The 16,534-nt window shown below is 35.0% G+C and overlaps 1 protein-coding gene across 3 annotated transcripts; it reads left to right on the top strand.

Moving 5' to 3' along the window:
* Positions 1-3,266: 3,266 nt before the first annotated feature.
* Positions 3,267-16,217, top strand: LOC124634305. 3 transcript variants are annotated; one of them, XM_047169845.1, is made up of 10 exons: positions 3,267-3,405; positions 8,959-9,028; positions 9,457-9,492; positions 10,471-10,510; positions 11,855-12,049; positions 12,458-12,637; positions 12,982-13,149; positions 13,642-13,851; positions 14,208-14,345; positions 14,707-14,943. In XM_047169845.1, the coding sequence occupies exons 1-10, from the start codon at positions 3,351-3,353 to the stop codon at positions 14,881-14,883; spliced, it is 1,269 nt and encodes a 422-aa protein (XP_047025801.1). In that variant the 5' UTR covers positions 3,267-3,350; the 3' UTR covers positions 14,884-14,943. The 3 variants fall into 3 exon arrangements, with proteins under 3 accessions (XP_047025801.1, XP_047025792.1, XP_047025807.1); XM_047169836.1 differs by lacking the exon at positions 14,707-14,943 and adding an exon at positions 15,372-16,217 and having other exon boundaries at positions 3,268-3,405; XM_047169851.1 differs by lacking the exons at positions 9,457-9,492; positions 14,707-14,943 and adding an exon at positions 15,372-16,217 and having other exon boundaries at positions 3,268-3,405.
* Positions 16,218-16,534: the final 317 nt, after the last annotated feature.

Raw genomic sequence — 16,534 nt, 5'->3', positions numbered from 1 at the left:
TAAGACTATACCAACATGTAAAAACCAGTAAGTATTAAGTACCTACCTAACCTAAATGCAAGTTTATCTCGAACAATGGATGGGTTCAAAAACTGCATAAAAACTGCTTAAACGTATTGATATTCAGACCACATTTTGTGTAACCATAAACATTTTTTTGGTAAAGTGCATTGACATTTAAATGCTCCTTATTTTTGTTTTTGCAATAAATTATGGATGTTTTTTTTGGATGCTGTTGACATCTTAAAATTTACGTAATTAGGTACGAAAGATTCCAATAAAGTAGATTGGATTGTTTTTTTTTTTCAAATAATGTGTTTTTTGAGCTCGGTATTCTTTATCCAAACCCTACTATTGTTTACTTAAAGGTACCAACTATTGTTTACTTTGTTATAGCGCCTAAAAATACAGGCACAGCAATGACTCTGACTAAATCATATTGCAGTATAAAATTTCTCGGGTACCTACATTGCCTGCAGAACCTTGAGTTTTAGGTTGCAAGATTATACCACCAACAACAAACAATGGATCCTTAGTTATGCCTCAAATATCACGAAACATTGAAATAACCAAAATGACAGTAAAAAGAAGCAGGTCAAGAAAGATATTGAGAATAACCAAAATAGCAATATTACTAACAAATAATGTATCCATAAGTAACTCAATATTATTTGTGAAGTAAAACCTATTACAGTGACGTAATGGCTATTGTTTCGGCTTCTAAATATAATGCTAAATATAGTAGGCCAGAAGGACATGTAGGCTGTGAAACAATAACTAGATAGTCCGGAGAATATTTGACATAAATATGTCTTCGTAGGACAATTTATTTATAGGAAGGGAAAGGAGAAAATTATATCAGACTTTGTCTACCTATAATACTTATTTATAAGATTATTTAAATACGAATCAAAAGAAAGATTTTACTTAATTTGTTATTTAAAATGTTCTATGAAGGCAAAAAAATATATACGGTTATGTGAAAGCGTAGCAAGTAACTGAGCTTGACAAGCCCTGAAAAATTGTTGACACTGAATTTTAATGCTGAAATCTAAACCCCTAATTAAATCATTAGCTACGGTCACAAAGTAGGTATGTCTCACATACAAAAATAAACTATTATCATTACAAAATAAGGTCTATTTTTCACTGTTTGGTCATAAGGCTGGTAACATGAGGTTACAAATGCCACATGACGATGCGAGTAGGACTTTGAAACTAAAGCTACAAAAGTGAACAAGCAGAATCTACAAAATGTTATAATCATATGTATTAAGCCCTCATATTTGCAACGCCTGAAGAAGGCTGTTAGCTGTAGGTACTTTATAATATTGTTTACACTAGAACTATTTAAGAGGGAAATAAATATTTTGAGTTTGAATAAAGGTCGTTTCTAGGATCCGTACATATTCCTGTGGGATTGTCCAAAAGTATACCGTGACCCTGATACATTACATCTATGACGTCATCTGCATATTTTTTATTCTACAATAATATTGCAAGGAATGTGAACTTTACATAAATATTGTTTATTTAATAAGGTTAAAAATGCCATACACCGAGTCATTGATCTAGTACAATATTGGTCCAAGGAAGGTGATTCGGTTGCCTATGCAAAGGAAAATAAAGGACGTCGGTAATTGGTAAGTCACAGCTTTTAGCTTTGAATTTTAATGTGTTTTTTACTAGAATTTAGCTCAGCAGTATTCACATAATTTAAAGATTTTGTTTTTATAATAACGCCTATTTTTAAATCAAGGGAAAAAACTAATACTAATATGTAGGCCATTATTTTATTTGTTTTTGAATTCATTTTCGGTGAGAGGAAAAGTATCAATATAATAGAGGTTAGCGCATCGCAACTGCGAAATTTTAAATCCCGTACATTTTTTGAGAACAATTGAGCTCACCCTTAGAGATACACATGCTGTAGCAGACTTTTTTTAGAACTTTTGAAGGGGAACAATTCTGTCATACATGAACTTACCTATACCGTTTATGCAGCGCACACAGAAGAAGAACAATTATTGCTCTGCAGGAGACTACAGACAGAGACAGACTAGGAAGTCTTCCTCGATAAATGGGATATCTAGAACTAAAAGAATGTTTCAAATCAGACCAGAAGTTCCTGAGATTAGCGCGTTCAAGCAAACAAACAAACAAAACTCTTCAGCTTTACAATATTAGTGAAGAAGTACACTGGTTCATTCAGTATTGTACTTAAGTATATACATAACTACCTAACTACAAAAGACACATTACTGTAATCCAAAAAGCAAATAAATAAATCTTTAAAGGTATAAAAATTATAATAAACATTAAACGGATACAAATAAATATATTTAATTATTTATCATTGAAAATACACCGTATAAATCATTGAACATGTCAACTGTACCTACAACTGACCCTAGTTGCTGTCAAGCCAGTTACACAAGGTTTTAAAGGAACCTTACTCTATCATCCTTGCTTATGATACCTACTGTAGTACCTAGAAACTTGTCTAATGGCTAACTAGATTAATATAGTCAGTATACTGGTAACAAGAAAACACTAAATACTAAAGATCTTTAACAAAATCTGAAAAAAAGCAATATCTCCCGCTCAATTTTCACGAAGTACATATTATGTAGGTACTTAAATCTTGGTAGGTACGTGAGAGTCTGAAAAAAATTACACTCTTACAATTGGTCTCTCTAAGATACCTACTTACCTAGCTGGAGCTATAAATATACTGTAGACGAAACAATATTGTTACACATTGTATTTATTTCTAATTCAATCGCGTAATCAACAATCGTTTGTTCAAACTTGGCTGAAATACAGCACTTTTTGACCGACAGAAATTTACAAAAGACAGCCCCCAAAACGCCCTCCCTTCACCACCTCCCACGTGGTTTTGCTGGGCAGAAGAAGTGGTGCAACAAACTCCCCAGCAACACAATTAGACAGAGAAGGGTTAGCCGGTGATGGTTAAAAGATCGATTTGCAATACGCACAAATTATGATCAAAACACGTGTTCTCATAAAACAACATTATATCTAATACTCAGAACAGATAAATATTATGACACATCAGAATAATAAGCGTATAACAGCTTAAATTAGTAGTAGACACAAAAATAAACAACAATAAAATCTGTTTGCATTATTAGCATTAAGTAGGTATGATATAAAAACAATTATTATGTCCCTTCGTGTGTATTCTATTGTACATGTATACGTAGGTAAATTGTGCAAAATAATAACGTTTATAAGACTTGTCCGTGCTGATATTCGGCATTAAGAAACGGCGAGTCAGCCAGACCGCGCGTGTTGACGTGATCATTCAGTTTAACATTTATACGAAAATGGCTAAATTCGCATCGACTTTAATACTAGTGGTTGCTATTATCTCCGTCCAAGGTAAGCGACATCTTTAAAAATATATTACATTTTATAAAAGAGGAAAAATTCCGTTTTGGCAAATCAAACGCAATTATTAATCGTTAAGTCAAAAAATACTGCGTAAAAATAAAATATATTGTTTTCAAAATACAATATCGGTGAAATAAAATATTAATGTGTGTTTTATTGCACAGACAATTAAATTATTATTCAATAAAAACATAGACGCGGAAATAAAAGTAGCCCAAAATATTAAGTGACGTTTGCTGAATACATATTAGATTTGGACATTTATTAAATTATCACACATATTATTTTGCTTTTAGTATAATCAAACAGTTTAAGTCCAATATATTGTTGGCAAGTTGAAAAATATGGGCATAAATCCCCAAACTCGTTTTTATTTTGATGTGACAAATGTTTTTATAATGCAATTTAAGATAAGCAAAAAAAACTAATTTGTCTATTCATTCATTTATGATAGCTTCTTAACAATCTGCGAAGGTACGCACATACAGTGTCGATTTAAAAAAACAATGTTTTATGCGTTTTCTTGTACAAATTAAGCGTATTTCAATTAAAAGTCGTTACGGTTAACCGCACTTGACAGAGAATCAAATCTTTAGATTTCCTGTATCCCCAAAGTAATATAAAACGAGCGTCTGAGTGCGTACGAGTCATTCATAAAAACAATGTATAATCGTACTTAACCTTGGGAAATATTTCAGTGACTAACTTATGAAATACTCTGTCCCTTTAAACTTTCACATAATATGAGATTTCACAAATTATTTAGGTAATTATGTCGTACATTTACACTTTTTTGCAATCTTAGCTAGGTACAAGATTATATTATGTCCTAGCTGTTTTTCCTTACCCGAGTCCCGGGATAACTTTTGCCGGTACGCGGATAGGTAAAATATAACCTTAGTTACTCAGGGATAACGTACCTTCCCAACAATTAATAGTTTTACAAATCGGATCGGTCTTTTCGGATATATGTACCGATTAGTATAGAAGTATTAATATTTTTTTGCACATCTGAGGTATAGGTTTATACGTCAGAGGTCAATTACATTGGCAAATTTCGGGGTCAAATCGTTTAACTATGACAAAAGTGTGGACATCGTCAATATGCAGACACACTGGCCAATATAAATGCAGGTTATATCACGGCCACAAATAACTTCTCAAAAAGTTCAATGTTATTGAATAATAATTAACACTTATACATGGTTGATATGACTAGAAAAGTATAGGCAAGAACAATATAAAATATAACTTTAACTTGAACTTAATGAATGACTGGAAGCCGACCCCAACATAGTTGGGAAAAAAGGGTCGGGGGATGATAATGAATGATCTTTTTCTTCTTATCGAGTGAGTTTCAGGTTTAATCACCTAACAAGCCCTGATGTCAGAATTTTCTCAATACCGCCTGACGGCCTCTGACATGGAATTGTAACAACGACTGCTACTGAGTAGCATTCGAGGACGCCGGTTTTATGTGCCCTCCCAGGCACGAGGGTATACACCGTCAACTTCTATGTTACGGGCTGCTTTGTAAAAGTTTCTAGAACCTACAAAGAAATTTCGGCCTGACCCGGGATTCAAACCAGAGCGACCTTATGCATAGACCATAATCTTGATAACCATTCACATTACATAGTTTAATGACGATGAAACTAAACAAAAATAAAGTTCAGATATAATTAAGGCATTACTGAAAGTACTGAACGGAACCTGATAAAAATGCCTATCATATCAATAAAATGGGTGTTACCTCAACGAAAAAATCTCGTATAATTAACATACAAACTGTCATTTAGGTTCCCATAAAATGTGTGTAACCATCTAGGGAGAATCTCGTATAGTTTACAATTTCTAAGGGACAATTTATTTATGTTACGTTGCAAATACAATACAGATGATTCTCCTAGAATAAATGACTAGAATAGATACTTCCTATTCCTAGATATTTGTTATCGTGGATTCTAAACACAGTTACTGAGATGCATTGTCTTACTCGGAAATAAAAATTACGTGTTTTATAACCCAAACAATGATATGAAAACAATACTCCAATTGTTTCGGAACGGAAGAAAAACGATATTATGTATTACACCTTAGCTAACCATTCATTTATTGGTTTACAATCAAAAAGTTGTAAACATTCGTATTTGTAATTCGTAACATACTTATCGATCACAGATGAATAATAAAACGTGGTTGATAACCGACTTAAAAAATAGGAGGTTAGCATAGTTTGACCTGCATGTGTGTAGGGCTTGTGTGCGTTTATCTCACGTTTGGCTAAATCGAATATGATACGGTTTTGAGCATAGCATTAGACTTAGGAAAGGTTTTACATAGGATGTATTATTAATTTATTTCGAGCAAATAACAAAGCTGCATTAAAATAATAATATTAAATAAACAAAAATAACTGTGATTAATGTATGACTCTGTTGTAACATTTTATTTTGTTTTAAAATTCACATTAAAAAAAAAATTGGATCATCCTCCTCCGAGCCTTTTTCTCAAACTATGTTGGGGTCGGCTTCCAGTCTAACCGGATGTAGCTGAGTACCAGTGCTTTACAAGAAGCGACTGCCCTATCTGACCCCCTCAACCCAGTTACCCGGGCAACCCAATACCTCTTGGTTAGACTGGTGTCAGAATTACTGGCTTCTGACTACCCGTAACGACTGCCAAGGTTGTTCAATGACAGCCGGGACCTACAGTTTAACGTGCCATCCGAAACACAGTCATTGGTGTCTAAGGGTGCGTCCACATCTGGCGAATGCGCCGCGAATGCGCAGCACGCGAGCCGATCGCGAGCTGTCCGCGAGCTGCGCGCGTGCATTTTTGTTCGTGCGCCGCTTCTGCGCCGCCCGCGCGCAGCTCGCGCGCGACCTAAGCGCCGCACGCGAGCGGCGCGCAGGCGGCGCGCGACGTCTGACATCTTCGATAGTACTGAGCCAATATACGGAACTGTAAGGGTGCGTCCACATCTGGCGAATGTGTCGCGAATGTGCAGCTCGCGAGCCGTTTGCGACCTGCCCGCGAGCTGCGCGCGTGCATTTTTGTTCGTGCGCCGCTTCTACGCCGCCCGCGCGCAGTTCGCGCGCGACCTAAGCGCCGTACACGATCAGCGCGCAGGCGGCGCGCGACGCGCTCTTTATTAAATAATAAACGGAACTGTAAGGGCGAGAACTGAGTGCGCGCAGATCGCGCGCCGCTCGCGCGCTCTATACGAGCCTTGCATGAGTTGCGCTAAAGAGGCGCACCAAGCTATTGCAGTGACTGCACGCGCGCAGCTCGCGGGCAGGTCGCAAACGGCTCGCGAGCTGCGCATTCGCGGCACATTCGCCAGATGTGGACGCACCCTAAGGGCGAGAACTGATTGCGCGCAGATCGCGCGCCGCTCGCGCGCTCTATACGAGCCTTGCGTGAGTTGCGCTAAAGAGGCGCACCGAACTATTGCAGTGACTGCACGCGCGCAGCTCGCGGACAGCTCGCGATCGGCTCGCGTGCTGCGCATTCGCGGCGCATTCGCCAGATGTGGACGCACCCTAAGATATACTTAGAAAGTACATACAAACTTAGAAAATTTGTATTGGTACTTGCCTGACCTGAAATCGAACCCCGCGCCCTCATACTCGAGAGGTTGGTTCTTTGCCCACTGGGCCACCATGACTAAAAAAAAAATTGAATCTTTTATAGAATTCTTCAGATCTCGATCATAATATTTTGATTCTTTTTTCAGTTCAAAGTTCCAAAAAAATAAACCTTTTTCGAAACAACAAAGTTATTTCTCCTTCTAAGTCTCCTCAAGCAAGCTCGTTGAGGAAACTTATTACTTAGAACAATACTTTAGTATTTATCAGATTCATAAAATCTCTTTATGGTTTTTGCCTGAAGACTTTTAACTGCATATGTAGGTACTTAAAATAATTATGAAGTTACTTTGTTAGTTTATTAACCATATAAGTATTTTTACTGACAACAAACTATTTTACTTTATGTTGTGTATAAGCGATTAAAAAAGTCAAGAATTCCTAGTAATTTATCTTAGGCAACGTTGACGTAACAATTTATCAAATGCAAATTTTCAAAGAAGTGTCTTTCTTAAATATGTCCCCTATTTGTATATAACGAGATTTACATAACAAAATTAAGTTGAAATCAATTAAAAACAGCATGTATACAATAATAATACTATTACCTTAAACAAGCTTCTAGTTGTGTCACGTAAAAGACCTCATTAATTTATAAATCTGGTTAAAACAATAATTCATTATAAAAGAGCAATTAATCTTACTAAGAAAGAATGTACGTATTTTTTACATATTATTACATTCTTCGCGATTTTTAATACATCTATAGGTATTATAATTAGCATATACAATCGAGCAAATAGGTTCCATATCAATAGGTATGCAATAAAATACGATATTAATAAAACCTACACACTTTGTAGAGCGCTCCACGAATTTGCAAATCATCTTCACATATTTGCTTCTATTTTATATTTGTCTTTCTATTCGACCTTTACCTTCAAAACCTTCAGATTTATGCCAAGTCAGGGATGGCTTTGAAACTATTGTGTCTGTATCTAAATTTATACGTTTATCGAGAATTAATAAGCCTTCCGTCGCAATGCGTACCTTTTCACAATCAAACACAAATACGTGGTGTTCAAGCTTTGAAAATTCTTCTAGCTTTTCTCCTTCTAAGTTTCTATATTTACATCCCTCAAGGTTAGGTTTCTTTATCTTACTTTTCCACTTCACTCTTTAGTCTATAGGTATACCCACTCGGCATCGCTTTATTTTTAAAGACTTATTAAAATTTCTTACAAAACGTCAGAAAGCTAGGTGCACGGTTCCAAGGAGTGATTCTTATGGAGAAGAACCGGCACAAAACTCCAGAGACGCTCTTTTCAAAACAGAAATGTTTTCGATACTTGACTTACTTACATTGTACATATATCAGAGAAAAACTACTTATAAGTCTCAAGGTTTTCGCAATAAAAATCTTGTTACTTTAAATCCGTTTCATATTACCTACATAGGACCTAAAACCTATGCGTCTGCAAACGATATCAAAAATATGCATTGATATGTTTTAGCAAACAGAAAAAGTGTGAATTACTGCCAATTTAAAGAATGATGTTTACCTAAAACCGTGTTCCGTATTTATAAACACTATTATCATCTTACTACTAATGGAAATATCAGTCAAAATATTTTACAGAAGAAATAAAAACATTGAGAATAGAGTACTCATTCAAAAGAGCCATAATTGCAGTATTATTCTTTCTGTTACATTTTGTTAAAAAATATTTTCACGTTTGTCAACTTGCGAGTAAAAGTTTTACCGCGTTTTGCTTTGGTTTACCTACTCGGAAACAAATCGAACTGCAGTCATTTTCGTTTATTATCTACCTAAAAAAGAAGGAATTAATGTCGCATTATGAACATGGTCATTTTTCACCGTTTTGGTCGTCAGTTACAATGATAAACTTCCGACACTTTTACCAAAATGTACTATTTGTATGTATTTCAGGCGGACCTGTCACATACGATGAAATTTTAGCAGCAGCGAGACAACAACAATTTGATAAGGTGCAAGAATTGTAAGTACCTCTAGTATTACTTTAAATCAAGATTAAAATGTTTTTCTTCAAATTATAATTTGATAGTAAATAAAATTAAAAGCGATTAGTCTTAAGAATACTGGTCAAACTAATATATAGACTGATATGATTCAATAGTGCAAAGAGCCAATACGTACATATGTAGGTACTAACAGTTAATTTTGGAGCATAACATTTATTAAATACACCTATGTTTAAAGTATTGATAAAGCGGCTTGGAGGCAAATGAACGAACAATATCGTCAGTTATACCAAATGACGAAGAAAAAAAATCGAAAGCTTCATGTTTCTTATTTGTACACTGTTAATTAATTCCATCATTTGAAGGGTATAGGGTACCTATTTTTTAAATAAAAGCTTCTAGCTAATATAATCTTAATAGTAAAATAACACGCATCATCTAACAGTCCACAGAGTGAAACAGATTCTGAAGATGAAATGCAGTAAGTTTTTGTATTTGTGTAAATAATATTCATGTTATATAATCTTGTTTGCTAAAATAACCTAAAACCTTAATCCTGTGTGACAAAAAAAATATAGTAATTATAACATTCTTATTGTTATTAAAAGATATACTAAAAGTAGAAGTTATAGTAAGTAGGTATGATATGTTCTTCTTTAAGTCCTTTGTGGTCGTTCTATTTATCTTTAAAATCTTTTGGAGTTAAGCCCAGACTACTTACACAAAGAAACTGAAGTAAAAAGCTCACGAAACACATATTAGGGTTTTCCTCACAGAGTTGTTAACATCTTTCCTCAATTACTTACCTAAATGCTTTATCTATTATCAAGTTTTATGCAAAATTAAATTCAAAATGGCTTCTTCCATATTTGTGTCCTATTGTATAAATATCAATTTTCTCACGAAACGGTTAGGTATTGTTCAAAATGGTCAACCTTTGCCGATCTAGTTCGACTGGTTATATGTAAATAACAAATTCTTTTGTTCTATTTTTTTATCTCATCTTCGCTATAAAGACTAATCTGCATTATAAAATTTTATTTTGTTACTTATTATTAAGTATCATTCCATTGTCATTTAAATTGTGTTTATATGTTTGTATTAATAACATTGATTTATATGGTTATGTTCAATTAACAGTAAAACCTAAGTAAGTGTAGGTACTTAATAGATTACCTCATAGTCAAGGATATTTTGAGCCATTTTATTGTTTTAATAGAAGCATCTGTGACTCCAATTCCAATACTGTGAAACTACTAACAACGTATATTATGTGTAGAATTTTTGAGTACAGTGAAAGTCGGGGTTAGTAGACAAACATAATCGAAGTCAGTTTAAAATAAATCGGATCCCTCCGGGACGGGAACCTCGGAGATATGAGATGTTTTTGCTTTAAATTAAATAAAATTCACAGAATAATTAATTTATCAAAACTTAACATTAAGCTTGCTATTTACAGATTGAGGAGCAATTTTGGCAAAAATACGGAGGTGTGGAAGGTATGTTGAAATGAATCGCTTTTATTCTGATTTGACTCGATGACTTCTGATTACGTCCTTTGAATAGAAATACTATTCAAAGTCATATGCTCATTCACCTGATAGGTCTTTATACACCTGAAGTAGTCGCTGATTCTTAGGTATACGTATTGTTTTATAGAACGATGTAAGTAAAATAATATAAATAATACAAAATGATGTAGCTTTCGGTTGCCTACAAGAAGTCCGCATTTCTTTCATTTATTTTTAATTAATAATTTTAGCCAAAGTTAGTAAAAGATGATGTCAACCAAAGTAATGACAGCAAGCCCAAGTCAACTTGTATCAAGTCTTATAAATAATTGCACAACTAGAATGAGTTTTAATTAATAGTTTTAGGCAAAGTTAGTAAAAGATGATGTCAACCAAAGTAATGACAGTAAGCCCAAGTCAATTTGTATCACGTCAACTTATAAATAATTGCACTTAATTAATAACTAAACTAATACTAACTACAAACTAACTATAAACTAATACTAACTAAATTAATAACAACTAGAATGAGTTTCTACCGTTTATTTTAATATATAACATACGGAAGAATTTTCCTGTTAGCAATGAATGTCATCACTTGATCTTGAGAAAGATTCACATTACAGAACACTTATTCACACAGCTATTTAAAGCTGCAATAAGTGCTTAGTTAATGTTCTCCATTACGTACCTAGAAATTACTTAGATAGACGATTTTCTTGGTTTTACAAAGAACTAAACCATAGGTAGTTAAAATGCCACGTCAAAATCAAAAGACAGCCCCCAAAACGCCCGCCCTGCACCACTTCCTATGTGATTTTTCTGGGAAGAAGAAGTGGCGCAACAAACTCCCCAGTTGGTAGTGCCTGCGTATCTTTTATGTTTCAGGCATGAAGTAGGTCCCTCTATGTTTCTAATTTAAATATGTAACTATGTACTTGATGTATGTGCGAGACAACTATTTACTATATTTGCCTCAAGTCGTTATCGTGCAGCATCTATGGTCATTCATTAAGGTCATATGACAGCTCATATGATGTAGGTAGGCAGGCAGGTAGTGTACAGAAGTACGCATGAGAAAATAGGTACTCAAGTATACCTAGTACCTAAGTTTGCACGACGACTCGAATTCTAAAAATAGAGCTTTAGGAATGCAAGACAAATAAACAGCAACAATCACTTTGAAACTTCTACCATACAAACAGTAAACGTGGACAATGAACTTATACTTTATCAACTGAATCATATAGATGACAGATGCATTGATTCCTGTCAACTCGTTAATCATAAAGATGACAAATATGCTCATTCCTATCATCTCGTCTATTTCAGCCATCATTCAACAGCGTGAGGGATCTTAAACCGGCGGACGGTGCCCACGTCTATGGGGAAGCAGAATACTCCTTCCATTCTGCTTCCAATATTGATGGCAAGACTTCTGAAGAACATGCAGGCCATAAGATCATCAATGACGATGGAAAAATTGAGGAGTTCGACTTCACACCATCAAGCACCCAATTCCCTCTTGTAAGTCACTATTATATCCTTTTTTATAGGAAATCATCGAATGAACCATCCCAAATATATGTCAATTATCCCAAATATGTATAATTAAATCTTGATTGATCCCATTGTGGGTTAGCAGCGTGAAGGAGTGTCAGACTCTTACGGACTAAAACCCATCATGTTCTTTCTGAAGCCCTTAATGAAGGCCGCGGTAACTCTTTCGAACAATCCTGCAGTAGAAACTATTACCTATATCTTAGTTTAAAATATAACTAGATTATTTTATTGAAATCAAGATACAAGTTTAATGGTACCTAATCATACTTTGATACTACATGTCACCTTCGGATCAGTCTAAAGTAGCTTAAATATCAAAACCCTTTTCAGTATAACATATATATCGATTCAATGTACCTTCTCACTTTCCAGCTTTCTCCGATCATCACCAGCCTCGGTGGACATTCTCCAATTAGCAACGACTATGGAGCCGATTACTCATTCCACCACGTCCCTATCGGGGTAGGCGAAATGTCGGAGTACATCAGCGGAAAGAAGGTGGACAGCAAAAACAAGAATACAGCACTTAGCGCTCTGAAGCTCCCCATAACTGTGAGTATTAATTAAGGTCAACATAGTGCAAATTCTGATGGATTTGATGTTGAATGATGTACCTTCCAACTACTTTGATATGCAGGCTTAAGCAATGAATATCTGGTCTCACTCAGCAGTATGCACGATTTCAACAGAATCATTTTTAGATGAAAGCAATGAAACATTCTTAGTATGATGTGTATTTCTAGCCTGCACGGTAACAAGTCGGTGTTATGTCAGGGCTAGAGTACAAACTTGCTGGTTGTTATAAGTCTTCTACCTAAGGTATGGGGAGGCTAGGGCTTCAAAAGGGACAGTTTCGTCATTACAGGTAACGAAATATGCGGAGTATTACATTTCAGCTTAAGCCAGAAAGAAGCAAAAAGGAAGAACACAAACAGCGCTCGCCGTCAGAAGAATATCCCGACCCTTCTGCTTTGTCTGAAGCAGACGTAGTCCACGTTCCCAATCAGGCCTTTCGCAGCGACAAAGAACGCACCGACGAAAGTGAAGCTACACAAAATCCTGAAGTAAATTATTTATTCATGCTGACAAATATAATACGGAATAGGACACTCCCAAAAAAGCTTATAGAATGAGACACAAGCTTTCCATCGATAGTTCATACAATCATTAATTTAGCAGTTCATCTGTCTCCCGATAGTTCTCAGAATGTTTTCTGAAAGTAGGAGATTTAGAAGTGCAGGAAGCTCTTTTTTAGGTGAGGTCATGTAAATAGAGGCCAAGTGTCTGTGGGCTATTTATCTATTTCGAAAGCTGATGTACCGCATGGAGCAAGTAAATCCTACATCAAAGGTCCAAATCACTTAAGACTCTTGGGAGGAATTGATGATGACAAATGGATGATTGCAACCAGCAGTAACTATTATTGTTAGTTCCCCTATTTCCACGGAGGTTTAATCTCCATTACAAACGAAAATAAAAACGAAAGCGGCCTTCATTGATACATATATATATCATTATTGTAACCTAACTAAGTATAACGAAAGACTATATTTCAGCCTCAAAGTTCTGATGGTGTTTCTAATAAAAAATCACCTGAAGATGGAAAAGTCAACGGCGATGTGGATTATATAGAAACGACAAATATTAAAACCCTTAATATAGAAACAACACCAGTTGTACCCAAGACACCTCTAAGAAAGGCAGTCGAAGTGGAACATCCAAATAAAAATAGCCAAACCGTGGATAACAGCAATAACACAAATGATGTAAATATGCGTTTGGCCTTACTAAAGATAGAAAAGTCACCATTTCATGTCATTTTTCTTAAATCATCATTTTAGTTTAATTAAGACAAGATGCTTGCTCCAAAATAGGTTAAATGTGATGTCTTAAATCTCATGTAATAGACGGCTCAAAAAGAGAAGCCCTGAAGAATTCAGGGCCAATTCCTACCTATAAGTTCCAGACGTATTTCAAATAACATTGTGTTTGTAGGTAAAATCATTATTCATTATAATAACATTCTTCAATCTTACACTTACCATATCATCAGCAGCAAAGGTCACAACAATATTAAGGACCTTTTCAGAGTATCGCCTAATGTTCCAGAAATTTATTTCAGTTTCAAATAACTGGTACTGTGGCTTATCCGAAAATATTTGAAGAGCTGTTCTCTGGCTTATCAATACCTGCTGAAATACCTGCCACTGGGGGCCAAGTTTTGGAGAAAAATAACGCTCCAGAAAGTCTCAGGACCCAGGTATTAATCTGGGTATTATAACTGTAGTAGTGAAACCGCTTCGTACCTTATTGTTCTTCAATATACTCCATTGAATTCTCTCAGCTTGTACGCCTTAATAAATCTCCATTTAAATAAGCCTGATTTAACACAACTGTCTTAAGGATTGCTTTTAAGATTACTATTCAGAACTTCTAGAGATGTAGCATGGCTCTTGGCAGAAAACATCAAAATCATGACTACAATAGTCCCATCATACGAATTGATAACCAAACCAAATATCAAACAGACTCGGCAACTACTTGAAAGGGAAAAGAAAGAAACAAAAGGTCTATGAATGACTTGCATTGACAAACACTAATCTAAGAAAATGTAATTTCAGTCTGATATGACGCAAAAACCGAAGCCACTGCATCTCGTGAGTCAGGACTACATCAAACATGTTGCATCTGCCATTCAAGACGAACTAGAAGAAATTAGCGGCAATATAAATAAACAAAACAAGAATAAGAAAAGCGATGAACTGCCTTACGTAAATGATTTATTAGATTATCGTTAAATTATGGAATCAGGCGTTACTTTGCGGAAATCCATTGTCCATGACATTAATTGTTAGGAAAAGTAGTATAGGTTCGGATGCTTGGCAACTGGAGACAGTCGCCAAATTTGTGCATTTGCATAAGGCAGGAGGGTGATACCCTTTCTGCATGTCCATAAAAGTAGTACAACATCCTGCATTCGAACCTCAATGTATTGTTTTGCGGAATTAACGTTTCATATTTTTCCTAACATTTTAGATTATCGTTTATACACCCTCCACTTTACAGCTTTTGAACAAAAAAGCGAAGAGATGTTCAAGTAATTGCATAGGAAGCTTCTGGTTCTCTCTTGTCAATAAAGTTTCTTGTTGTTGTAGATATGTCAACGGTTCATCCGTTGACGACACACGATCAATACGGCGAACGCCAATTATAGCATTAAGAAAATGTACAGAATTCGCAACTATATTGTTAAGTGTAGCTTCTCACTTCACGATATTTATTTCAGCCCATATCATTCACGGGAGTACGAGACCTGAAGCCAGAGAAGGGAGGCCAGGTATACGGCGAGGCTCAGTACGCGTACCGATCAGCCACCAGCGTCAACGGCAAGACTACCGAAGACAAAGGGGGTCATAAGATCATAAACAATAATGGCAAAGTCAAGGAGTTTGATTTCACACCTAGCGCTGATATGACCAATGTAAGTTTTTTCTAAAGTGATGCGTGATCCGTCTATTATTATAATTTTTAAAACAATGGCTCGTTTTCCTTTTAGATGAAGAAGGTTGTGCCTCTTGCTAATATTGATAAAGATATTGCTGTCCTTAAAAGTTTGTTTTTGCAGTAAAAAGTCTATGGTTTCATTTGGTGGACGTCTAAAAAGTATTACTGCGTTCGTTTTGTTAAAATATAGAACAAGTTGTCGATTATCAAGTGTGATTAATAGAAAATGAGTCAAAAATAATTTGAGCCATGTTACGAGTATATCTCAAAAATGCAACTAAACCATTATATAAGTTACGATAGTTTTAGCAACTGTTAGGTAAGAAAAAACTTGTTATTGTAAGCAGTTTTTTTTTATATAAAATAGGCCATATGTATAATACAGTACGTAAGTTTTATGTTTTGCTAAAATCATGCTGCATGAAATTGTTGTGATCTGAATTTTGACATGATATTGTAAAAGTTCAATTAAAATTATTGAAATTATATTATTAAAAACCTTAGTAGCTATTTATCTAACTAATAATTATTATTTGAAATGATTAAGTCATTCTTATTCTGTGATTGTAATTATATTACTTAACTAATTATGTATTGTAATTTGTAAATAAAGTAATCTGTAAAATTATTGGTTGTTTTATTGTTGTTGACTATATGTCTCACTTCCAAGTACAACAATAACTAAAATTGTTGGTTTGCAAGTTCTTGAAGATATAAAAATATTCTTTTCAAAGGATGGCGTGCAATTATGATAATACTAGCTTCCGCCAGCGGCTTCGCCCGCGTGGTGTGTTGATAAAAAGTAGCCTATGTGTTAATCCAGAGTATCACCTATCTACATACCAAATTTCATTCAAATCGGTCCAGCCGTTTTTGCGTGATTGAATAACAAACATACATCCATACATTCTCACAAACTTTAACATTTATAATATAAGTAGGAAG

This window comes from Helicoverpa zea, chromosome 1 (assembly GCF_022581195.2).
Source record: "Helicoverpa zea isolate HzStark_Cry1AcR chromosome 1, ilHelZeax1.1, whole genome shotgun sequence".
Classification (NCBI taxonomy): Eukaryota; Metazoa; Arthropoda; class Insecta; order Lepidoptera; family Noctuidae; genus Helicoverpa; species Helicoverpa zea.
Note: the sequence above shows the minus strand (reverse complement) of the source record. Positions and strands in the feature narration are given on the sequence as shown.

Bases quoted from the DNA above. Each gene is read 5' to 3' on its own strand.
- LOC124634305 (XM_047169836.1), top strand. From the start codon at position 3,351: ATGGCTAAATTCGCATCGACTTTAATACTAGTGGTTGCTATTATCTCC. The intron at 3,406-8,958 runs GTAAGCGACATC...TATGTATTTCAG, and splicing joins TGCTATTATCTCCGTCCAAG to GCGGACCTGTCACATACGAT. The intron at 13,852-14,207 runs GTAAATATGCGT...AATTTATTTCAG, and splicing joins ACAGCAATAACACAAATGAT to TTTCAAATAACTGGTACTGT.